At 41.3% G+C, this 25,155-nt stretch overlaps 1 protein-coding gene across 2 annotated transcripts; it reads right to left on the bottom strand.

Moving 5' to 3' along the window:
• Window positions 1-5,677: 5,677 nt before the first annotated feature.
• FAM98A (family with sequence similarity 98 member A) lies at window positions 5,678-23,412 on the bottom strand. 2 transcript variants are annotated; one of them, XM_068185285.1, is made up of 9 exons: window positions 23,376-23,412; window positions 22,835-22,913; window positions 19,839-19,987; window positions 18,200-18,334; window positions 15,182-15,366; window positions 12,897-12,977; window positions 11,506-11,622; window positions 9,059-9,226; window positions 5,678-7,548 (listed from the first exon to the last, which is right to left on the bottom strand). In XM_068185285.1, exons 2-9 carry the CDS (start codon window positions 22,885-22,887, stop codon window positions 6,799-6,801), a joined length of 1,638 nt encoding a protein of 545 aa, XP_068041386.1. In that variant the 5' UTR covers window positions 22,888-22,913; window positions 23,376-23,412; the 3' UTR covers window positions 5,678-6,798. The 2 variants fall into 2 exon arrangements, with proteins under 2 accessions (XP_068041386.1, XP_068041385.1); XM_068185284.1 differs by lacking the exon at window positions 23,376-23,412 and adding an exon at window positions 23,118-23,193.
• Window positions 23,413-25,155: the final 1,743 nt, after the last annotated feature.

Raw genomic sequence — 25,155 nt, 5'->3', positions numbered from 1 at the left:
ATCTTCCTAGACAGAAGCTATCTTCTCAGAGGCACCTTCCTCAGGCAGGTGAAGTCTTGGGCAGGGAGAATATGCTTGCTGATCACAATTAGTCTGAAGCATGGATTTTCCCCAGCTGGGAAAAGTGAGCCACTTCCCTTTCAGTATAGTAGATCAGCTGAGCTGCAGAGCAAGGTTAGGGGCAGCCACTGCCTAAAATTTTATATTTTTCCAAAATTAAACAGCATGTCACCTCTGTGGACTGTTGCTCAAGGATTCCTCTACAGAAGTCAAAGTGAAAGCACGCCTTACGTGTCCCCCCAAGGTCTTCCTCATGGGAAGTCCGGAAGCCTTTGGCTGAGATAGCCTGAGCAGCCACAGGAGGATCCTTGCAGCCTTGGACACTAGTTTTAGAAGCTTTAGGCATCTGTATGGGAAATAGATATTCCACATGAAAGAAGGCTGCATGTGAAGTATACTGGACAGAGGCTGGGAAAAAAAAACAACAAAACAAAACAAACCCCACAAAAACAATCAACCCAAAAACTACAAAACAAAACAAACCCCACCAAAAAGAGAGAACAAGTAACAAGACAGAGTAAATGCAGGAAGAAGCACACTAAGAAGCACACTCTTTCTCTATGTGACACCAAGAATGGAAAGGGATCCCAATGGAGGAAGGAAAGGAAGGAAAGGAAGGAAAGGAAGGAAAGGAAGGAAAGGAAGGAAAGGAAGGAAAGGAAGGAAAGGAAGGAAAGGAAGGAAAGGAAGGAAAGGAAGGAAAGGAAGGAAAGGAAGGAAAGGAAGGAAAGGAAGGAAAGGAAGGAAAGGAAGGAAAGGAAGGAAAGGAAGGAAAGGAAGGAAAGGAAGGAAAGGTAGGAAAGGTAGGAAAGGTAGGAAAGGTAGGAAAGGAAGGAAAGGAAGGTTTTGTAGAGGCAGGAGAAACAAGGGTTTCTTTTTTTGTGACTAATATAGCACAAAGAAAATTTAATCAAGGTTTGTTTCATTCAGCATCAGCCTGCTAACTGATGAACATCCATACAGCACAAAAAATAGTTCCAAGTACTTCTCAAGAAAGCCTTGAAAAAAGAGCTGGCAGGGTCATTGCAGAAATGAATGCAACTTTGGAAAAAAGTTTTTGAGTTATCAGCACTGATCTGGCTTTTCAAAATAAGCATTGCAGCCAACAGGGTAAACTCATTGGAAAATCTGTGCGCTGAAATTTAAAGTGCTATTTACAGCTGCAGACAATCTGGTCCTAGGAGACAGAAAAGCCATCAGCAAAAGGCTACCGCTGGGGCAGTATGAAATTTAGCCAAAAAGTCTGCTTTTTCCATGAGTGGAGCTAATGCCGGAAAGTTTAAAGAGGCCTTATCACCTTCATCTCTGCTTCATGTGTGAAAACGAGTTATGACCTTCCACCTGCCCACAGCATAAGCAGACTCCCTCTTTCTTTGGTTTTACAATAGTGTTTTCCTACTTTTTGTACTTGTTTTTCTCTCCTCTGTTGTGGGAAAGACCCACGTGGACAAGAGAGGAAATTACTGGACAATAAAGGGGAAACAATGGCACTGACAGCAGTCAGAGCTATAAAAAGCACCAAGTAAACACAAAGGAAAAATATTTTTTCCTTCTACCCTTGTTTGTCAAGCCATTAGAGGCGTGATCTATTTTCAGCCAAAGAGGGGAGAAGGTAATGTTTACAGCTGGTAATAGCACTTGCTTTTTCAGACTGTGTCCCCTTGGAAAGTCATAACCTGAAACAAGCAAGCACATGAGTATGCTGAGAGCCTACACAGGGGAAACACCTTAGCATACTGCTCTCCCATCACAACACTGCTGTGACTCCAACCTAAGGGCTTGCTAGAAGGCTGATAAAGCAAACTTGGAGTTCAGCATGAGCTGGCTTGTTTGGGATTGATAAGTCATGCTCAACACCTTAAAAGTGCATTGATACATCTGTACCATTCCTGTTGTCCAGGGAAATCAGAAATTCAGAGAGCCTAACAGTCAACAACACCTGGACTCTCAACTGCAGACTAAATGTGGCAGAACTAAGACTATATTATGTGCAATAAGAAGGTATTTGAGGGCTTTTGTTTGCAGGTCTTCATTAACCTAACAGGGAACTGAATTAACTTCTAGTACCACAAGAATTGACAAAAGCCTTTTGGACACTCAAAAGTCAGCACATCCCAGTGAGAATCCTTATTCCCCATTGCATTCTTGCCACTTCATCAGTTTTTCATTTCCTAGGTGCATAACCTGTCACAGGGAATACTCCTACACCACAGGACTTTTCAAGCTCCAACCACTTCTTGTAACTATCTACTGCCATGAATCTTGCTTCCCTTCTCCCCAGTCCTATCTTAGATACTTGATACTTAGATACTTGACTGGTAAGCCTCTAGGTTCTAATTGAGCCTGGGCTTGGTTGAGGCACTTGCCACTTTCCTCAATCTAGATGCAAATAACAGTTTCATGGAGACAGACAGCCAAAGCCTTAAAGCAGGTTTCCCACATGCTCTGGCTGAGAAGCCTAATCTGTAGCTTGAGGAGCCCCTCTGGGACCATCAGCCATCATAGCACATCACCATGGAGCTGCACATTTCAGGATTTTGGCTGCTGAAGTAGAGGAATCTCATCAAGTGAGAGATTACCAGCCAGCTAAAGAGAAAACTACTCAGGGAATAGCTACAAGCCAAAAGGCTCTCTGGGGTGAGTTATGTATGATGCAAGCTCAGTTTGACCCACTTTCCCTTGTGGTACTACTTTACTCACAGTAAGAAATAAGTTTTTATCTTTTCCTCAGACTTGCAAGGAAAACCCAACTATGACTACAGTGCATATGGCTCATGGTATTCCAAGTCAAGTAGTAATGCACCTGATGTGGGAAGCAAGTGTGCCCCCCTCTACCCATAGTTATGTTACTGCACAGTGACAATGCTCAAGAGACAGTGATCCTAACACAGGGAATGGAATGTGAGTGCAAGTGAAGCCTTTAGAAAACAAAAGCTGCTAGAGAAAAAAAGGCAGATGGAAAAAACAGAACAAGATGCCTACAGCTTGTGGGAGAAGAGTGGCAAGAACAGGAAGGCCAAGAGGAAGAACACTGATCCCCTTGCTTGCTTACTTGCCTTTTTAATCTGCTGGAATTCTGCTTTTGATCATGACGCACAATGAAATCAAGCCATGTATATCCAATCCACCACAGTCTAATAACATTAACAACCCATCTCTCCTTTACCAGCTTCTATTTAAGAGATTCCTCCCAGTGCAGCAGTGCAGAAATCATGTTTGGAAAACAGTAAATATCAGAGCATCATACAGAGAATAACAAAGCAGTGGCTGTTTGCTTTCATTAATCAAAGCTGCTCTCTCCACATAGACAAAACTTGTTTTCTCTGGGGAACAAAGAAGTCACAGCACATTAGAAGGAAACAATAGAGTAAGGAAAAACAACAACAGCTGGCAGAAGCAAAGTGTTTTCTTTCCTGTTGGAAGAGTAAAGCCTCCTGGTTTTGACTTCTGATTTTTAACTCTCCCCCTCAAACAGGAATAAACTGGGACTTGGCTTACCCTAAATCCTGGAAGAGGAAGGAGGAGAAGCAACATGTTTTGATGAGGAAAAGCTATCAGGGAGGAAGCAGAAGCTCCTACCCCACTGCAGCATCAATTCACCATGTCACAGTGTGCAAAGGTGAGACTCTCCACTGCAGCAACAGCTATAGTCTTGCAGAGGAACTGGCAGCTCTGGCACAGAAAGCACTCTCTGAAGGCACTGATGTAACTCCAACAGGGGCTCTCTGAAGAGCCTCCTGAGTTCCCGCTTGCTAGGAACAAGTTTACAGCACTCCTAATGCACTGACAGAAAACACCATCCTCTTTGCAGTGAGGAGCATGAAGAAAAGCAGAAGCTGTCAGCTTGAAGAGATTACATTCCCAGCAAAAGGCTCTTTTAATTTGTCAATTTCTTTCCATTTGCTAGTCCAGGACTGACCTCCCTGTAGGAACCCTAATTCTTAAAAAAATCCCCACTAATTATTTTTGCAGGAATGCAGCTAGTCACCAGCTAATGCTCATGACAAGGTATTACAGTGGAGACACCTCCTCTGGAGATTGCTGCTGTAAGAAATCATCAACAAACTTTTGTGAAGCAGCAACATTCAGCTTTAGATGCTGATAATTTGAACTATGTTAGCCACAGATAGATCTGTATCAGTGACCCTTAAAGACCTGGATTCAATACAGAAAGCTTTTCCCTCATCAGACTTGTTGAATTTGTTTGAAACACTAAAGGAGAAAAGCCATTAAGTCAGATTCCCAAGTGCCTTTGCCTTGCTTCCAAACCCATGAATCACTAGCAGCATCTAGTGGCTGCAATAAATCAAGCAGATTTCCAGGTTGACTGTGGCACAAAATACAGACAAATCAGTTCTAAATTATGTTTTTTAACTTAGTTACATGACTACCTTGAATTACAGCAACACCAGTGTTACAAAGATTCTCTCAGATATTTATGCTATTACTGTAAGCCAAGGAAGTCCTGCTTGCATCAATCTGGATTCATCCCCGAGGACAAAACAGGTAGACTCTGCCATCATCACAGCCTCTGCTACAGTAGCAAGAACCTACATTTCCACGAGGCTGGAGAGCATCAGCAAGTTCCCAGAAGCAGCATAGCAAGTTCACATGGCATGCAGGAGCATAACCTGGGAGATACATGCTCACACAGCCTAAGAATAACTTTACACAGCAGGAGAGTGTCAGAACCCAGAATGTCCCTTGGACACTCTTGGATGTTCCGGGCCCAGGTCAAAAGCATCTGAGACCCTGGAATGCAGCCACAGACCCCTGTGGCTTTGAACCTGATCCATGGAACAATTTACCAACCTTGCAAGAAGAAGACGGGATCACAAAAGTTTAGATATTATAGTAGAAGCAGTCACAAAGTGAAAGGAAGAATTTTTGAGTGCTGTACAGGGGGGTTATAGGCCTTGTACTCAGAGGGGTCTGAGTTTTGTACACAGGGGTCAGAAGTTCTAAGATGGAAGGATTTGAGTGTGCCCTGTCCTCTTTCTTTCTTCTTTCTAACCTCCATGTTCTTGGTGATGTTGGCACTCACAGATTGGTTTAGAGTAGAAAGTCACTGTTCAATATAGGTGATGGGCATTGGGGAAAAACTGTAAACATCTAATACGCAATGTATGATATAAAAGAGGGCACCAGCCCCCTGGGAGTGTGCCCTTGCCTGACTGCTGAACGGACCGCAGCAGCTCAGGGAGAAATCTTTTAGATAACATACAATAAACTACCTTGAGACCGGATGACTGAAGACTACTGAGTCTTTCTTTAGAAGCCCGGTTTGGAGGAGAGACTTTACCACCTTTCCGGGCCACCCCAACCAGGGAGTGAGGCCCAACAACAACAGACCCCGCAGGAGAGAGTACTACGAGCTGCTACACCAGGTCAGAGGGAGGAACAGAATGAAGTCAGAGTAACTGAAGAGCAGTTCCTCCCACCCACTGCTGTTCTGACAGCCCCTCAAAGGGCAGAATGCATGGTACACCTGGGACAACTACAAAGTACAAAATAAATAACAATAAAAAAAGGGATGAAGAAGACCTAAATCCCCATGAATTCCCAGCTACTGTAGCAACTGCTTTTTACTGTCAAGGAAAAGAAACTAAAGCAAGCAGAACATACAGATACTTTTATTGCTCACCTTTTATACAACGGCACACCTTCAGCCATTTTCTTTCACAGCTTTTTGACACTGTTTATGTACACAAAAAACCCAGCAAGAAGCATTATGTGGCTTTCAGTAAAGAAAAAAACCCAAACATTAGAACACCAAACTCAGCCAGGTTTTGTTTTCTGCAGCAATAATAAAAGGGCTTCCTCTAGGCAGGAACTAATCTTCCCAGGCCGTAGTGCATTTCTTTAAAAAGACAACCCCCAAAACAAATTGCCCTAGATTTGCTGAGCCAGTGGTATTTAACTTGCAAATAAAATAAACTTCAGTTTGTCATTTCTTCTAGCTGATTTCAAGTAAAAATTAGGTTTGGAGGAGGAGCAACTTGTTTTGGATGGATGCAGGTCAGTTTGAATTGCTACACCTAACTACAGGCCTACACACACTATCGGTTCACAATTTAGCTTAGTTTGAAATGATCTTTGCAGATTTTGGCGGCGGTCAGTCTTCAGAGTTGAGCAGGTGGGAAAACGTGGTTTAGCAGGAGATAAGGCTACTGAACATGGCATCCACAGTAGAGCTCAGATAACACAAAACCCTGCTTGTCAGAGGAGTTCCCTGTGCGCGCACACGCGCGCTGTAACGCCATTGTGACTGAAACAAGAGGTCAGCAAGAAGAAAAGCAGCACTCCAGACTGGTTTAGAACATGTAACTCAACAATGATTTGGGGGCAAAAATGCAGAAGTTCTACTGTGTATTATAAGAGACAAATTTGATGGGTCTTGGTATTTCTCCAAATCAAAATAAAAGGCAAACACAGCAGCCATATTTAGAACAAAAGTATTTTGAACAGAGGGAACCAGTCCAACATACAAAAAGCATGGCTATTAGTTGATGTTTAGAGTGCAGGGGGTAGTGACAATGTCTTTCATTCAGACAGGCAGAGGTGGGAAGAAAGGAGAGGTCTACACGAAGTTGTGCTTTGCTCTATGCCAAACATCCCACCCAAAAGATTCTACCTGCTGTGTACAAACCAGTACTAATTCAAGCAGCATTTAAGTCAGGCCTCTGAAACCAGGTTTCTATTATGTGAGCTCTGCTGAAGTCTAAATTTTTAGCAGCCTCAGCTGGTGAAGTGTCTTCCTTGTCCAAAGCCAGACTGATTATACTGATAACCTCCATGCTGGAAGTGCTGCTCAAACTGCCCTCCTTGATTAAAGTTCTGTCCGCCTCTGCCCCCCCAGCCACCTCCTTGACCTCCTCGGCCACCACGACCGCCACGGCCACCCCTCCCTCCTCCACGCCCACCCCCTCGGTCACTGTGGGACCCACCATCTTGGTATCTGTTGTCTTGCTGGTAACCACCGCCACCACCCCCCTGGTAGCCACTTCCAGAATAAGAAGACGACTGGTAGCCACCATAGCCTCCTCCTTGGTAGCCACCACCACCATGGTAGCCACCTGTTTGAAAACCTGCATCTCTGTAGTTGCTCTCCCTGTAGCTGCCATCCTGGTAGCCACCACTTCCGCCATCTGTCCAGCCTCCTTGAAGCTTGTTTCCTCTTCCTCCTCCTCTGCCACCATGATCATAACCACCACGTCCTCCTCGTCCCCCTCGATCATGGCTTCCTTGTTCATGACCTCCTCGCCCTCCGTAAGATGAGTCATAGCCTCCTCTTCCTCCTCGGTCATGACCCCCGTGGTCATAACCTCCCCGCCCTCCATAGGAAGAGTCGTAGCCACCTCTACCTCCTCTGCCACCGCCTTGCTGCGAGCCACCCTCTGGTCTTTTCTGCCACGGTGGCATCTCAGGAGGTGGAGGTTCAATTTCATTGGGCCTTCCTCCTCTGTCAGGCACTCTGCCCATTAGCACCTGCAAAGGGAAAGGGAAAACTGCTGTAGGAGTTGTGACACCTCACACAAGAGTCACATTTACTGAAACACACCACAGACAGCACTCACTCCAAGGTTTTTACATCCAGGTGAATTTTGTGTGTTTGAAAGTGACAGACATCTGTGTCCAGTTAATAAAAGTTAAACAGGGATTATCTAGTACTTGAAGCACTGCTAACAAGACAAGTCAGGAGACCTGTGCTTTGTGTTCAAACAGCAGGCACACCACCATGGGCAGCACCAACACAGTCTTTCACTTAACTCTTTATTAGTACAGAGTGCTAAACTCAAATATGCACAAGTACAATGCAACACACACTCTCTCCTAACTAGTGCTCTGAGTTCCTGTAGAAGCCATTGACTTGGCAAATAAAGGGCAAAAATTTCTATTTTTCAGTGAGGATATGCAGAAACTTAACAACAGATTGGTGTGAGAGAGCACCAATCAGAGTGGAACAAGACGCTAGAGGTCTTTAGCTGTCTAAGGATGATGTGACCTTAAAAATTTAGCAAGGCAAAATGGGACAGGACATTTGTACTGCTTGAAGTTTTGAAGCACTATAACAAAGGAACTTCAACGGAAGTAGGCTGCTTTGCTATTTCATGCTACTGTCTTGGAAAACATTTAATATTGATAATGGAGATAAGTTAACAGATTATACATCAGCAGCAGGGCAGTACTGCATTCCTACTACAACATACATACACTCTGATGATAGGGTCAACCTGTCTTACTACTTAATTTCTTACACACCAACAACACTAAAAAGGTGCAGAAATTATTTGGGTTGGATGGGCTCTGACCAAATCAGCGTACCACTATTCTCTCCTAAATTAATTAGAACTTTACCAGAGGTACAGTTGGTACTCAAAAGGTAGAAGAGCATGCATCCATCCCCACAATTTTAAAGCACCAAGTATGCAGCTGTACATAGCTACTGAGCTGCAAATTCAGCACATACATTTTTTTGAGCTTATTACTCTTGTAAAACCATAACTTTTGAAACAAGGCAAATTGTTTTGTCTAAGTCATGTTTATCCTATGTCATTATTAGAACTATAAACTTGACTGTAATCTATTTGTGTACCCAGGGCAATCTAATTTGTGAGATCCTTGCCATGTGATCTTAGTACATTCTATTTACACAGACCAGAAACACAGCTACTATACAGATGTTATTTTAGACATGGTAGCAGTAGAATAATGGCTTCTGTAATTCTGGCAAGACAGAGCAGGCCTTCTCCCACTGAAAGCAATCCAAGGTATTTCAGCAATTTTTACTGCCCCAAAGAAGGGACACTGTGAACCTCAACAGCCGAAACTGCGCTATCCATAATACACTGATGCATTATCTGCAATATATAAACACCAAGTTTCTTATCCTTTATTCCCAAATTCCACTTACAATTCTGAAAAAAATAGGATTTACTACTACATTCAAGTTACTTAAATATTCCTAAAAGAACAAGGCATTTGTCACCAAAGGTACCTTATTAATGGCACATGCAGTCTTCTCTCGGATGGATCCGCTGCTTGTTCTCATAATCTTTGACAGATCCTGCCGAGCTGCCAAGAGATTTGCAATTGATATAGTGCACTTAGTAGATAAGAGGGCACGTTTTGGCTGGTAGACTTTAGCCAGTTTTTCTGTTTGACTCTGTTGGAACAAAGAGAAAAAAAAAAAAAAACAAAACCCAGTCAGTTAAAGCAATGGGACATTTCATGAAAAGAATCAAATCAGCACTGAATAACAAGCCACTACTGCAAACAGAACAAAAAGTTAATATAAAATCAGTGAGAACCACTTTATAACTGATGATTACTTCAATCAAACTAGCATTTGTCACATTAATTTCTTAAGTAAATAGAAAACACCATTCTGACTGAAATGCCAAGACACCAATGAGCTGACAATTTCAACAACATACACATCAGACTGTATTACTTCCAGGCAAACACAAAATAGAAGTGTGCCATATAGTCATATGAATTACTGCTAAAATCCAGAAGATACTGAAAGCTAAACACATCTGTGTTTAGCCTCCAGACAGCCTTTTGTGCCTTCACCTGACCTGCACCCATTCCAGATGGGCCAGCCTCACTCCATCTCCAACACTTATCAGCAGAAAAAGGCCCTCTTAACTCATTTCGTTGGTCTTTGTGAAGAAGCTGATTGGAATGCCAGCCAAGAGGGCCTGGCAGAGCTAGAAATGAGATCCTACACTCAACTTTGCCTTGTATGCAATGTCTCTTCCTCTACTGCCTTTCAGCATTAACCATTCCGGCCTTTTCTGAACACCTCAGAAGTTTTCCAGCTGAAACACAGGAGAAATCTGTGCTACCACACATGAGTTACTACACAAGTTACATCTCTCTTCAGTTATCAACAGAGCGTAGTTAGGATAAACCACATTGCCATCTGAATGCAGATGATGGCAGTGGGGACAGGCAAACCAGATTTTCCAACATATCTTAACAGTGCAAAAACTTAGGAGCACATTTTAAAATCCTAAAATCTTGTTTTCCATCCAAAGGCAGAAAACTGGAATATGGCACTGGGTAAAGGTAGGAGAAGCAAAAGTATTCACCAGAGTACTAGTGTGTTTCTCCCTGGTAAGTTTGACTGAGCTCTGAGCACAATATTTCGGTTCTATGATACTGTTCTAGGTGAAACTCCAAATTTTAACTTTAAAAAATCCCTAATAATAGACTGGACTGCAAGGGTTTTCTTTTCCTGGTGTTTCCACTATCTGGAGAAATGGCTATTTCATCATACTATTGTATTATGATACTTTTAAAATAAAAAAGAAAATTATAATCTTGATAAAAGTTACTGTTAAAACAAACTGTTTTAAATGTCTGGAATAATACAGCAAAGTTATCCAAATTTGTATTGTTACGCTTCAAAAAAATATTTGCATATACACAATTTGTGGGTTTTGTGAAAATATTTTGTGCAGCTAGTCAAGTAATTTTTATTCTCCATTAAAATATTTAAATAGTCAGCTAGTTCGTCAGTCATCTACTAAAAAGCCTGAAGAATACAAGGTTTAATAGAGAGTAGACCAGTAGAAGTCCTACTCAGATGATGAAACAAAATGGGACAGGTTACAGTTTATTATTAAAGTATAGCTGCTTTTTGAAAAAACACTTATCAAGAAAAAACACTCAATGATTTTATGTGTGACAGTTTAGCACTAATAAGTCCATCTCAAACACTGTCAGCAGCATACTTAACACTATGTTAGCAGATCTGGTTTAGTCCTGGAAAATAATTTCTGTGTACTATTTCTAAAAATGCTATAATTTCTTTCTGAGATATAGGAAATAAGGAAACCATGTAATTATTTCTAAAAGCACAATATGTATCATGTACTGAAGGAAGAACAGATCTCATGTCACAGCCACTTGCATGGTTCAAAGACAAGCACATAAAGCATTACCCTGTCTATAAGGTAAGAACCAGTAGTGCCTTAGCAGCTTTTCTCATGTGCATCTGTGGAGTCGTGATTGCAGACACACTTTGAGTTAAGAAAACCTGGTCACTGTGGATAGCACTAAGTAAGATAAGGGATGGTCAACAAGAAGATGATTTTCTATAATCACACAAGACACAGCACTTAATGGTTCACATTATGGTACTCTGAACATGGTTGGATCAGTAATCTTTACTTTTTCCAGTGGCTTTGGTGTGTAGTTACACACAGTCTGACTTCTCATTTTACAGACTGATTTAAAATCCAACAGATCAGTTCTAAGTTAAATATTTTTAATCATGTCCCATTGACATAAATTTCTTTAGAAACTCATAACAAAACCCGACAACTCCTGTAATTATTTTTGACTCACGAAGGACAAAACAATGATGCAGTTTTCCAGAGATACTCATTGTAAAGGGTTACCAACAACCAGGACTTCACAGCAAGTAGTCTGTACCTTAGCTCTGTCTGACCAGCCGAAGGATTGCACAGTAACATCCAAACGTTTGACTAGCAGTTTTCTTCGGACTTCGTATTCGTTGGCTATGGCTTGATTAATTGCTTCAATTTTTTCCTGAAACAAAAATTTGCAAACAATCTATAAAGTGTTTCTACTTAATAAACTATGTGGATGGAAGAGAGTATGACACAGAGATAATATGCATGGCTTAAGACTGCAGTTATCTACCTTGTCAAATGGACTCACAGCCAAGCTGTGCCTGATGTTATTTTCCTGAAGCTTCCAAGGCTCATGTTCAGCCTTCTGCCATTTCTAACAGCATAAAAACTGCTGAGCCACTTCTCAACATCCACCAGGACAGAGAAACAAAGGTGAGAAGATACTACAAGCAACAAGCTGAAGCAAGGGCATACGTAACTCCTAAGAAACAGGATGTTCGTGCCTTCTTAAAAAGTAGAAAGCTTAAGGATAAAGATAGAACAAAGATAAAGGACTAAAAGTAAGTACAGTACTGTAAGAGGATCTTGATTAAAGCAGTCTGCATACAGGCAAAACAACCAAGTGCCCTGTAGGAAAAAGTCATCATGAGAAACACGTGGTAGCAGACAGTGGTTCAGTTAGAGCAGCAGGTGAGATATGCACCATCAGAGAAGTAATATACACATTTAAAGAGGCCTGGCTGGAGGGAGGGCAGCGGGGCCCACTTTCAGTCTCAACAATACAAGCACTGAAGGAAGCAAACTGCTGGGGGAAGATGTGCTTCAGACTTAAGTGAGAGAGACAAGAGGGATCTGAAGTCTTGCAGCAGCAGCCATAGCTTTGAGCTTGGTGCAGCAGCAGTGATTAAGCCAGGCACTGTGCTCCTGGTACAGCAGGTGACAAATCCCAGCTGGAGAAGATCACAGCTCTGCAGCCTGGGTGTACAATGTCTCTCCCAGCTCCTACCTGCATAGTCACTACCTCTTGGAAAGGCTATGCAGGAAGCAAACTACTCCAAGTGAGAAAAAGAGGGGGACATTAAGACCCACAGCTTAGCTAAAAAGAAGCCCCAGAAGCAGACATGACACCATCTAAGCAGGACTAGGTCACACAGACAATGCTGGTAAAGGGCAGGAGAGGAAGGTTTAAGCTACCGCACAAGCATGCTGGTCAGCACCACCACTGTAGGTCTCTCATTTTGGAAAAGTTTAGCCTGGACCTAGAGATTCTTGAGTCTAAGATCTTATCAGTTGCTGTACATTTATTGCACCAACATATACATTATACTGCAGGAAATTATCTTCTTGTCTTCCGAAAGAAAAAAAATGATTTTGCAACACAGAGAGTCAAGATCAATACTCGGTACACTTAAAAAAGGGAAATAGGCTCTAATACCTGCAACTACTTACCCAGTGAGCTGGTCCCAGTTGTTTCTTTAATAAAGGTTTTCCAACATGATTAGGTGGAACCTTTGCTAGAGTTTCCTTCAGCTGTTAGGAGACATATAAAAATATAAGCTTTGGCTAAAAAAATACGTTTTTCAAGATTCAAATGAAAGGAGAGGACTGCTGGACAGTGAAAGTCATGACACAGCAACCTCCAATATCAAGTTATTTTCTCTGGAACAGAGAGCCAAGCACACTTCTTTTGGAAAGCAACTGTTTTTAGATTTCTGGTAGTCTCAGCCATAATTATTTAAAAATTAAGAGAGGGGACTATAGAATAGATCAACAGTAAAAACAAAGACACCATGAGGTACTGCTACTCTTGAAGCCAGAGGCATTATTCTACACATCATCTCTTTAATCCAGAAAAAAAAAAAAAACAACATTTGTATCAAAAAGCTTATTTTAAGATGATGTAAAACATAACATGACCCAAAGAAGGACCCCTCTTTACAATCAAAAGGAGAAAAATCTTTGGTATGAAATTTTAACTCTATATTGCATTTTAGGAATTTGGGCACAACTTAAATTATCTATCCCATCTCAAAATTTCTTAGGACTTCAAGGGGAAGAAATGGAGTGGCAGTGATGAAAACTTCCAAAGCAGTTTGGAAAAAAAACACCAACCTGTTCATTCCAGTATGTGTTCCAACATATTCAGTGACCTGGTTTTGCAATGATACTGAGCCAAATTTATTTAAGATTTTAAACCTAAGTGCTTTCAAATAGCAGAGGCAGTTCATTCAAGTATCAGCAGTTCCTTTTCTTAATGTGGTGGATCATTAACAAAGAGAGTCAATTACACAAAGATCCTAACCCCCATTGTACTACATATATGTGAAGAAAATAGCTTGATTTTCACACATTCAATCAGAATATTGCCATTCTAAGACTCACGTTTCAAAAACAAGAACACTGCGATGTGTTCATTTACAAAGTGAAATAAGTTTTTCAGTTATTAGTCAGCTTTACTTTCTCATTCTCAAGTACTGCTAACAAGTGAAGTATTCAGACTGTAAACACAAGTTATATACTATTTCTGCTAAACTTGTAGGTTATAAATTCCTGATTGTACTTCATTACACTGTAAGGACGGTTAAGGAGGAAGGAGGTTAATGTAAGTCATTGACAGAATATTCATTTAACCTTACCAGACAACGTTAAACAGGAGTATGTTAGGAAAACATAACAGAATCCCCAGATTAAGAGGATTTGAATCTAGTTTATATTCTGTATTTTTAGAGAGTTTCTTTCAACAGCAAAGCTTCCTAGCATTGTCCATTATTATGAATATTTTCTACCTTTTACATAAAATAGAAGCACAGCATTTCTTATGTGTCTGTGTAGTGCTCACAATAATTCCAAAACCAGAAAACAAACTGCTTTCATTCTATACCTTGGACTTCTAATGGAAAACCATACTCCTCCACTTCTTAAACAGGTCAAACCAAACTGATATCTTGCATAGAAACAAAACATTATTTTCAGTTTCTCGGTTTTGTGTAAGTAAAACGGTCTGTCAAATTTAGAGTGTTTTGGGGAGCTTTGCATTAGAAGGGACCCATACCTGTTCTTTAAAGTTAAGGGCTGTCTTCTGCTGTTCCGCTCTCCCCTATCCTGCAAATTAAGTCACTAAATGTGATTTAAAAGCTTTCTGTCCCTGACCCTTGGTGTGTGCAGTGGACAGCCCATTCCATTTAATTTCTCTGATTTACAGAAGTTACTCAAAAGTAATTTTTTTTTAAATCACAACAGCCTGGAGAACACACACATGCAAGGAATAAAAATAAATGGAATCACAAGAAATTATGAAGTCTTAGGAAGAAGGTGTTAAGTTTTACTTTAGTTACACCACCTTTTAACCAAAACATCTTTAAAACATTAGGTTCCCATACAAATTTGTTTAGGTGTATTTCTTGAAAAACATTTCTCTTTAACATTCTTCCTGAGGCCTAAGATGAGCACATTCTATGTCTTCTGCAACAAGTGATGGCATCAAAACCTAGAGCAGTCACCCTGGAAAGCAATGATAGCAGAAGTGTCTGACCTCATACCTTGGCATGGAAAAAGCCTTCAAAATAATTTTCAAGATTCTGACTCTTTGTATACACAGTAAAACACATTAACTCTCCTTCACAATTTAAACACTGGAGTTTCACAAAAGGCAAATCTCACCCAGGTAACAGAGCTATTTTCCATCAAAACAATAAAATCATAAATATTCAAATTTTTCTTCCTTTGGATCTTACTTTTTTTTCAATTCCACTGAAGAACTGGAACATCGTTATGTTGGCAGGAGGCTTGGACATGCCTAAAGCAATACAGATGCCTTTTAGCTCCTGAAAGACTTCACTGCCACCCCCTTCCTGGGCTTTTTTAGGAGGGGCATTCACACACAGCATTCTGGCAGCTTCCAGTTCTGAGATGAGGTATGCTGGAGTAAGAAAAATTAGATTTGACCATCAGATATAAAAGAGTTATTTCAGAGCCAGTGAAAACTCAAGTGCTTACAACCAACAAACATGCAAATTGACTGTTTTAGATAGAGTGAGGGATAGAAATTTTCTATCTACAGAACACTCATATTTACAATTACTGAGTTCAGTGCTAGAAACTGCTAGAAACACAAGAAACAGAGGACTGGTTTAGTACAACCAATTAAAGCCTGGAAAAAATCCCTATGATTCTAGCAAGTATTAATCCCAGAGTTCAACAGAGCACAGCTCTTCCTTCAGGTTTTACCCAGCAAAGACAGGAAACCAGGAACATGGAAACAAACAGGATGAGGGACTGAAATGTGCATTTTAGGGTAGACAAGCAAGCACTTCTTGAGGCTCTAGGAAACAAGCAAGGTAACGAGTAGAGAGAAGTGAAACGTCAGATGAATCTCCTCTACCTCCCCACACAAAATGTAGAGTAGAAGAATAATCCCACCAAGAAGCACTATTGAGAATTCATGTTTACAGTAACTTCAGTAAGGAAGCCTGTAACTGATGAAATAGAAGCTAGAAGTTAGAAGGCTGAAGTTTTCTTCAATATCAGAACTGTAAGAGCCTACCATTACGTTGTAACTCCATCAAACAAAGAGAAAAATCAAAATCACAATTTCTGAATACAGTATATGCCCACAATTTCAGTATCAGGTGCAATTTACAGTGATATAAGTTTACAATTATATAAACAGCCTTTCTTTGCAGATGTCACAACTTTAAGGTCTGAATTTTAAAAAAAGCACAAGTTTAACAATACTTCTCATTAATCATAGTGAGTGGCCATAACAATAACATACATAAGCACTTCTAAAAATAAGAAAAACTGATACTGCAAACACACTTGTGAGCAGGGAAGTAAACCCACAGATATACAAAAGAAGCTTATTATTTATAAAACTGGGACAGATAAAAAGATTAAGAAAAGAACACAGCATTTTAATGATCTCTAGAATGTCATCTGCTAAAGTTACAGAATACCTTATAAATAAAAAACTTCTTAGAATGTGTAAAACAGTGAAGCATCCTTTGTAAGTTCTTTCAGCAACACTTTATATAGGTTTTTCTTACACTGAATTTTCAATTAATTACACTCTTTTCAGGTCTACTGAAAAAGAAACTAGCAGGAGAATTTTGTTTCAAAAATTTAGAGATCACATTTAAGCTATCTTCAACCTCCTCTAACAATGACAGAATTTTTTAAGTCTATCACTAAGATGAATGTTCTTTAGATAGCGATTCTTTTTTTGCACACCTTTTCTGAACCAGCCTGAAACTCTTGTACTTTTGTTTTGTAGATGCTATTGCCTAACATTGTATTCTAGTGATGCTGCACATTAGACAATCAATCCTAACTACTTGGGTTTATTTGGTGCTTTCATCTCCTAGCAATACTGCTACATCTTCCAAGAGACATAAACTGTGCTGCATTTCATTAAAATGTAAAATACCATGACATTTCACTACAGAGGGTCATCCTGTTTCTCCTGAAAAAAATTAGTTTTATGGTTCACATACAACAGGATACCTAATAAGTTCACTTAATACAGCTGAAGAAAGCTATGCAACTATGGTGGTACACAAAAAAGGAATTTGGCACTACTACAATTTCATATTTGACAGTAAACACAGCATTCCTGCCAGATGGGATACCAGAGTTCAGCTCCTCAACACGGCCTTATATTACCAAAATGTACATCCCAAAGGACCTCTGGGATAAACTGTGTGTCACAGGCAAGCCAAATTGACTGAATGGCTTGGCTTACAGAAAACAAGCTGAAGAGAAGACAGTTTGTAGCTCAAACTATTTCAAATGAAACCACCTCACTTCATCTGACATTTTTAAACATACTGTAAGAAATATTCAGATTAAGTCTAATCATCTTTCTCCTACTGTTGAAATACAGGAACCTACTCTGTAAATATTTTCTTGTATCTCAGAAGAAGGCAGAACTAAATTTCTGTTTTGAAAAGTTAAAGAATCAGCAGCAACTGAGGAAGCAAATAAAACATTAACTCATCTTGACTTTAAAATTAGTACTACAGTTTCTAACTCAAGCTTGTATTTTTTTATTATAATGTGAATTAATGAATTAATATCACACACCTTTTACAAATTCAAGTACTATTTCTTCTCCTCTAACATTTCATAAGGAGAAAAAAAACCAATTTAGCTATTGAGATCTGATGGGTGGAAAAGGGAAGACATCACCATTGCAATGTTAATTTCCCTTCAATCAGCAGAAAGCAACAGTGAAGCTATTTACTAAGGGTGTTGATCAAAAGAACTGGGAGTTGGGATAAAACATTGTTTCTTTTGTAACAATTCCAACTGCTGTCAGTGTAGGAAAATGCAAGTTTTGTTGCACCTTGCAAGCCATCACAGTGGGAGCCTCTAAAGTTATGATGCATCTGATGTTAGTGGTCATTTTTACAACCATGCTAAGTAGAGTTCAGTGGCTAAATTCTGGCAGAAATCTTCAAATAATTCCCTCTTTGTTGTGCCTTTTGAGAAGTAATACGACAGGCTTTTTGTTAACCTGTGAAAAAGGTTAACACTCAAGAGTATTTTCAATCATATACTGGGTACATATTGACTAGTAAACCCAGAAGTATAATGCTCTGATGAAGTAAATTACAGTAAAAATAATGCACATTTTGAAGTAACTGTAGTGTAGTACATTGTGGTAAAGTAACCAGTATCTCATTAAGTGTAAGAAACAATACTATAAATCTTTCAGAAAATCAGGTTTGCTTGCAAGCACCCTTTTAACTTACTAAGCAGCAAGAGACAGTTCTTTTGATTATGAAGGCGTTTTGTCACATCTCCTGATGTTAATGACGCATATGGACAGTTCATTTCAGACAGCAGCCCACTCATTTCAAGCTGAAATTCTTCTGCTTCATTTGGACCTTAGAAAAAAAAGAATAATTCATTTCTAATATATAGAGGGTATGATTAGAATGAATTAGCTATTTAAAAAATATGTATTTTGCTCAAGTTGCTATTTAACATTAAGACCCATTTTTAACGGAAGCCAAGTGCATTTCTTGGGTTCCTCCAAGACAATGCACAACCTATCTGGAACCATGATATGATCCATTAATATAAAATTATGTTTCACTGACTGCATTTCCAAGCTGCAACAGACAGGCACTGGCAAGTTCTACAATGAAAGGGGACATTAAAAACTATCATGAATAATAAATATGGTTTATGAGATCTCACTTTTTTCTATTACTTCTCCCTGTAAGCTCTCATTTGTCAACTGATTTTATTTCATATCAATATCCGGTAAAAATAAGGAAGTCACATAAACCAAACCTTAGACTGATACTTCTGTCAAAAATACTGACATTACTGAAACTAATCAGAATTTATTAGGTAAAAAAAACAGTGACAAGAAAGAATTTGTTAGGTAAAAAAAAAAAAAGTGACGAGAAATAGCTTTTTTCATCTTTTGGAAAGAGACTTCAACCCCAAATGTCTGTTATTCCTAAACTCAAGACATACAAAATTAAGGTAGGACTTGATGGTACTCCAGCTAACATGTTTCTGTCACTGCGTTTAAAAAATTTGAGATAGATGTCGGAAGATTTCTGGATTGTATTTTTACAAAAAACAAAGAATAGAAACTTTTTACTACTAGAAGGGGTGAGATACTGTATTGTTACACAAAGAATACGAAATACACTCAAAGAAGAAAGAATTAATATGTCAAAAACAGAAAGAAAGGAAAGTAACAGATGCTGAGGTAGAAGGCAGCAACCTTTGGCCACTGAGTAAATACAAAGCTAAACTCATGAAAGCATTATGAGTTAATACATTAGATATTCAGTAATATGGGTTATCACACCAATTTAATAATTTAATCTTTAGATTGTCATGATTAGTTGACCAAAATTAACTTTTTTTTTTCTGAAAGCTACGGTTTGTTTCCTCTACCAAAGTGAAAAACAATCATTTTCAGGCTCCTTCTCACAACAAGCACAGAGTTAAGGGAACTAACAGTAAAAATAGAAGATATGGTTACCGTAGTCATGAGAATGTAACCTTGAACAGTAGTATTACTGATATCAAAATTACAGATAGAAGCATTGAAATAAAAATATTCTCATGATCTAGTAAAAACCCCACTAACATTAATGTTTCCCTAAATCTATCTAAGAACTTTAAAAAACAATATGGTTAAAAAATTAACAGAAAAAACTAATTTCAGAAGAAAGACTGTTTGATCACCACTATTATTTCAACCTCTACTGGCTGTTCATTAGGCAAATTTGAGGTGGAAAATATCCAAAATCTGGAAGTGTGCAGACAACACTCCCTGGTACAATAGATAGGCCAGCCCTAATCTCTGTGGCATGCAAGAACACACATTAAGTGCATGTTTGTGCTGGAGTTATGACTACTTACTGTTGGTTGCCTGCACGTTCTCCTCTAGTTTACAGAAGAGCCGTAACTCCGATACCAACCAAGCGCAGAGTTTGGTGAATTCAGGGGAACTGGCTCCATGGGAGACTGCCTGAGCCAGCGCTCTGTCGTCTAACAATGGACCTTTGTAACTGAGAAGTAAAACAAAAGCACAGTTTATTAATGTTTGCTGTGACCAATGTCCTTTGACAGATTTATTTTATGCCGTATACATACTGAGAGCTACAATCACAACACATCTGCAGTGCTGATCTCATGGAAAGGTGATTCCTGGACTGAACTGCAGCAAGAACCACACTGAAAACATCAGAGTAAACTCAGATTTTGTGTGCACATTAACTTACCATCAGAGAGACTGTGTCACAAAATAGCATTATCAAAAGTTTCCTCCACAAGAATGTTACCATGTACAGTGGCAACTTCTCTGCTGCCATCTCCTGAAGATGTTAGTGACAACAGACCTATTCAGGGCAACTGCATGAACAAGTTGCATGAACTGCAACTTGCTGAACAAGTGCATCTTTATTTCCTATCATGTATGAAAGGGCTGCTTTACAAAACAAAGCCTTTGATAGAAATATTACAAAAGTGATCCGCATAACAATATCATCACTTGAAAAACCAACCTCCCTAAATATACACAAGAAATATTAATGGAATTGGTTCTTTGCATAAGCAAAATAAGCCAAAAATCAGACTTACTGAAAGAAAGCATGAGTTTATAGATAAGATCTTAGAAAGCATAGTTTTCAGAACATCTGTGTACTGATAATCTCTCAGGGGGAGAATGAAGAGTAGGGAGAAGGATGCCTTATTAACCAGGTAGAAGCACAAGTCAGTGTTTACCTCAGTATTTTAGGAAAAACATGTACAATATTATTTTGATATACTGCCCCCAAAAGACAAAAACATCCAAGCATGCTCATAACTAAAAAAAATCTCTCTTGGGAACTTCCGGGTAAAGTCATCCACTACCTCACAACAATCCAACGAGTCCAGGCAACTCTTGGCAAACCTCAGCAATAAAAAAACATCTCAAATTGAAATGTAATTCTCCTCTCTCTGTTCCTGCACTTAATACCACATACAAAGGATTTGGCCTTCACTGTAGTGGCCTGTTACCTCAGCCATGTAAAATGAAGAAGCCACACTCAGAAATAACTTTTACCTCACGGAGCAGCTTGATTGGTGACACAGTTAATCTACTGGCAGCTGGTGGGAAGATGTAATCTCATGTATTACAACCCTATTGCATGACCACAGCAGGCTGGACACTTCAAGAGGCTAATCGAAGCAAGTTTCAGTCCCATCCCATCCCTACATGTGTAGGTCTGGGAACACCTGGGACTCAGAATAGAAGCATCCAGTTACAGGTCAAAGTAGAAAGGAAGCAATGACAAGCCTTTTGCTTTGGCAGGATTGGGATTTAAGTCCCTGCTCAGATCTTCTAGAGGCACCTTTTCTAGAATTTTTCTTTAACAGAGGTAACATCTTGAGTGTGTAATTTCCTATAATTATGACTTCAGCTACACATCAATCTGGCCAATAATCCAACTTGCAGATTCCTAACGGCAAGCAGTTTTTCCTTCTGTTTCTGTCAATGGCACGTGTTCCAGAGCTACACTCTCTTTTGGTAACTTTGTGCTATCCCATCTGTTTGCTTTTTCAACAGTTCAACAAATGGATGTACAAGACAAGAGGCCACCATCTGAACACCTCGAGCACAATTACAAAAAGAAACAGCTAACATGCAATGCTATGAGAAAAAAAAAATCAAGTGATATATTAGGAATATCTTCAGTATCTGATGGGAAAAAATAAGTTGGACCAGGAAGACCATGGAGCTACTGCCAAAGCATAAAGCCTCAAACACCCAAGTCTTTCCAGACACCAAGAATCAGAAGTCCTTTAGACACATGCAATAGTTTTTCCAGTTGTTCCCAATACTGTTGAGGGCTCGTGTCTTTCATCCTCCAAATTTACTTTTTTTCACTGTTGTCAATTTTGCTTCACATAATTTATTTGTTCATCCACTTTCACTGTTTGCTTTACGTACTTATGTCAAAAATCAACAACACTTTCTGTCTATAACTGCACAAATCAGAAGCACAAATCACCACTCCTTCAAGCCACTAGTGTCCTTTTAAACAGAAAAAAGAAGCCATTTTCATTGTGACAGAGCTGCCTTTTCATATTTCAGTTAGAGAAATACCTGCTAAAACAGAAACCTATTTGTCAAGCTTTGCAACTATCATCACCAACTTACCCTGGAAATACAATCTTTGTTGGAGCATAATGACTCTAGCCACAAAGTGATTTATGGGAATGGGGCCAATGTGGGTAAATACAGCTGTTTGCATAGAACCAGCAGTACAAGTGAAATTGTAGCTGCCTGTCCTCTGAACTCTCAACAGTTTACAGACATGGAAGCTTACAGCAGGATGCGTTCTCCACGCTCTGCCTTTCATGCTTATGCAGCCTTTCCTGACTCTGACAAAGCAACAGGTTTACACAGCAAAAGTTCCCTGTGCTATATTACCCTTTAAAAAATGTAAAGAAGAAAAACACTTTCTCATTTGCCATGCTTTTTACTCTTGCTCCACCCTCCCCCCCAAAAAATATGAAGCCTGAAAGTTTTTTTTATAGTCTGACGTATCTCTTTATCCTGTCCCACCCTCAGCTGGGGCCGCTGTGCAGAACAGAGCAGCAACAGACCAGATGGCATTCAAGACTCGAGGGGATCAGCTCGCACGGAGAAGCGACACCCTCGCCAAGGCCGTGCAGCTAAAAGCCTGCCCGTCTGGCTTGGGGCATCATCACCAGCCCCGCTCTGGGACGGCTCTGACGAAAAGGGACCATTCCAGGCACTGCCCTGAACCGCGGCCCTCCGGAGCGACAGCGGCCCCGCCTGTGCGGGGCCGCCCTCTGCTCCCGGCCCACACCGGGAACGCCCCGCACCCCCAGGCTCGGACACATACCCCAGGTCCTCCAGCGACTCCAGCACATCGTTCTCCAGGAGCTCGAACTCCATCCTGCGGCGGGGCACCAGCGGTGGACCTGCGCGACACCGGGACTCAGCGCTACCAGTTCTCGCACTCCCGGCGCCCGCTATTCCCCCCCTCTCCAGCCCATCCCGGCCTCGTGGTGGAGACTCAACTCTCACCCCCTGCCCTGCGCTGAGGGAGAGCTCCCGGCGCCGCAGCCCCTCTCCCCGCGCCGCCCATGCCCGCTGTCCTCCCCGAGCCCCGCGGCCCCACGCACCGCGCTCGCAGCTGCGCCGCCGACTGCCGGGTTGGCATCTCAGGGCGGGGAGCGCGGCGCCGCAGGTCCCCGGCCTCCCTCTTCACCCGGCTTCTCTAGGGCCCTCCACCCCGGTGCCTGATCGGCGTCGCCTCCGTCGGCGGCGGTTTCCTCCTATCCGCCGAGCGGAGCACCATTGCTAAACTGGGACACGGATGCGAGGCCGGACAACGGGCAGTTTTTGTGGGAGAGGAGCCCGGGACGAGCCAAGGATCTCACTTTTGTGTTCAGGCGCCGGGACGGGCAGACCCGGAAGCAGGACTCCTCCCTCCCCGCCGCGCAGCCCGCGCAGGAATGTGCTGCGGCGGGCGGCGTCGCGGCAACGGGCGGGGGCAGGGGGAGAGGACGGGGCGGTGGAAGGGTCAAATCGCGCCAGGGAACGAGAGTCCGTCCCAACCCTGCAGGACCCCACGACACGGCCGGGACCACAAATCCCGGCATGCCTTGCGCTCGACAGGGCCTTTCGGGGGGCGCCTGGCGCCGAATAAAATGATTAAAAATAATAAAATTAATAAATCGAAGCCGTTTCAGTTCAGTTACTAAATGGAATCCGCGGGTCTCGTTTCTCCCTCTGCTCCGTGGCCGGGCGGCGCGGGCTGCAGCGGGACGTGGCCTTTAGGGGTGCTGAAGGCAGCGCTGGGCGGGCTGAGCCTGCCCGACTCTGTGCTGGCCGGGAAACTCCTCGAGGCGTTATGAAGCTCCTGGACGCTTTATGAAAAGCTCTGGCAGCTTTTTCATAATTATTCTAAATTCGGGGGGCGGGGGAGGGGTGTAACAGCGTTCACTTTTCCCAGATGCTCAGTTGCCAGCATGTGGGTGCAGATCCCGCCCTAGGAAAGCAAGCTCCGTGAATGGGGCCAAAGGGCAGCATCCTGCTCGCCCTCCGCAGCCCGCTCAGGCCGCCCTGCCCGGCTGCCGGGGACGCAGCAGGCCCACGGAGAGCACGTCGCTGCCGGAGAGGAGGCACGGCCGGGACGGCCACGCCGTGCTCGGGAAAGCCAAAAGCACTCGTGCCAACAATGATCCCAGTCAGTCACCAGCAGCGAGCTGGTGCTGCAGGAGGGGAGTCCTGTTCTTCATGAAACTAGCCCTGGCAGGCACAATGAAGAAAAGCTGCAGTCAAAATATGAAGGACCGTGTAGCCTCAAATAGGTAGGAGGATAAAGAGTAGGGATCTTAGTCACCAGTTCGACTACTAAAGACATATCAATTTACACATTTGGAGGAAAATTGCCTCCTGAAGACTAAAATCTTTTCGTCAAAGGAATAATACAGGCATTCGGCTTTGTGTATTTGCTTCTAGTTGTATAGTGGTTCGTACAGTGTAACCACAGCCCGCTTCGATTTTTTAAAAAGAAAAGAGAAAGGCTTCTGGCAAGCTGCCTTATCACTGCTGGGCTGTGGGAATTACCTGATTTTCCTTTAGTCCTGTGAAAAATGCACATTTTATGATTGGCTTTTCGCAAATATTAAATTGAATACTATATGTATTATGTTATATTGATTAGAAGTGCTGTATTAACATTTTAATAGTATGGTATATGTAGTTTTGTAGTTAAAATAGAGCCTATGTATGTGGGGTTTTTTTTTTACTAGCTCAAGCAAGAGATGAGATAATGAAGAAACTCTTCACACAGAGATGACAATGATGGGGGCCCATAAAGAATTACTGCCTCCTTATCAGAAAAGACAAACATTCTTCCACCTTCTCTCCGTCTTTATGGAACCACCAGGATTAAGGGGAAGAAGTTGACAAAAACCAGAAAAGTTCTTAATTTGCAAGGAATTTATGCATCATGTATGAGATGTATGAATATGCAACAGGCTACTGCTTTTAAAGGTTATTCCTTTGTTCACAAGGCATGCTTATTGGGCTTAAGTGCCCGAGAGCATCCGGACGTCCGTAATTCTTTGCTTTTTATTGTCTTGTAATTGTCCTAACTCTAAATTTTCATTACTCTAATTGTATTACTATTTTTATAACCATTTTATTATTATT

The sequence above is a fragment of the Anomalospiza imberbis genome, chromosome 3, assembly GCF_031753505.1.
Source record: "Anomalospiza imberbis isolate Cuckoo-Finch-1a 21T00152 chromosome 3, ASM3175350v1, whole genome shotgun sequence".
Classification (NCBI taxonomy): domain Eukaryota; kingdom Metazoa; phylum Chordata; class Aves; order Passeriformes; family Viduidae; genus Anomalospiza; species Anomalospiza imberbis.
The sequence above is the reverse complement of the archived record's forward strand: the minus strand, read 5'-3'. Positions and strand labels throughout refer to the sequence as shown.

What these genes read in the sequence shown, in the direction of transcription:
- FAM98A (XM_068185285.1), bottom strand. Translation starts at nt 22,887, where the DNA reads ATGGAGTTCGAGCTCCTGGAGAACGATGTGCTGGAGTCGCTGGAGGAC. An exon ending in GAACGTGCAGGCAACCAACA is followed by an intron (nt 18,335 to 19,838) that starts GTAAGTAGTCAT and finishes TTTTTTTCTAAG; the next exon opens with GTCCAAATGAAGCAGAAGAA. An exon ending in AACTGGGACCAGCTCACTGG is followed by an intron (nt 11,623 to 12,896) that starts GTAAGTAGTTGC and finishes TTTTTGTTTCAG; the next exon opens with GAAAAAATTGAAGCAATTAA.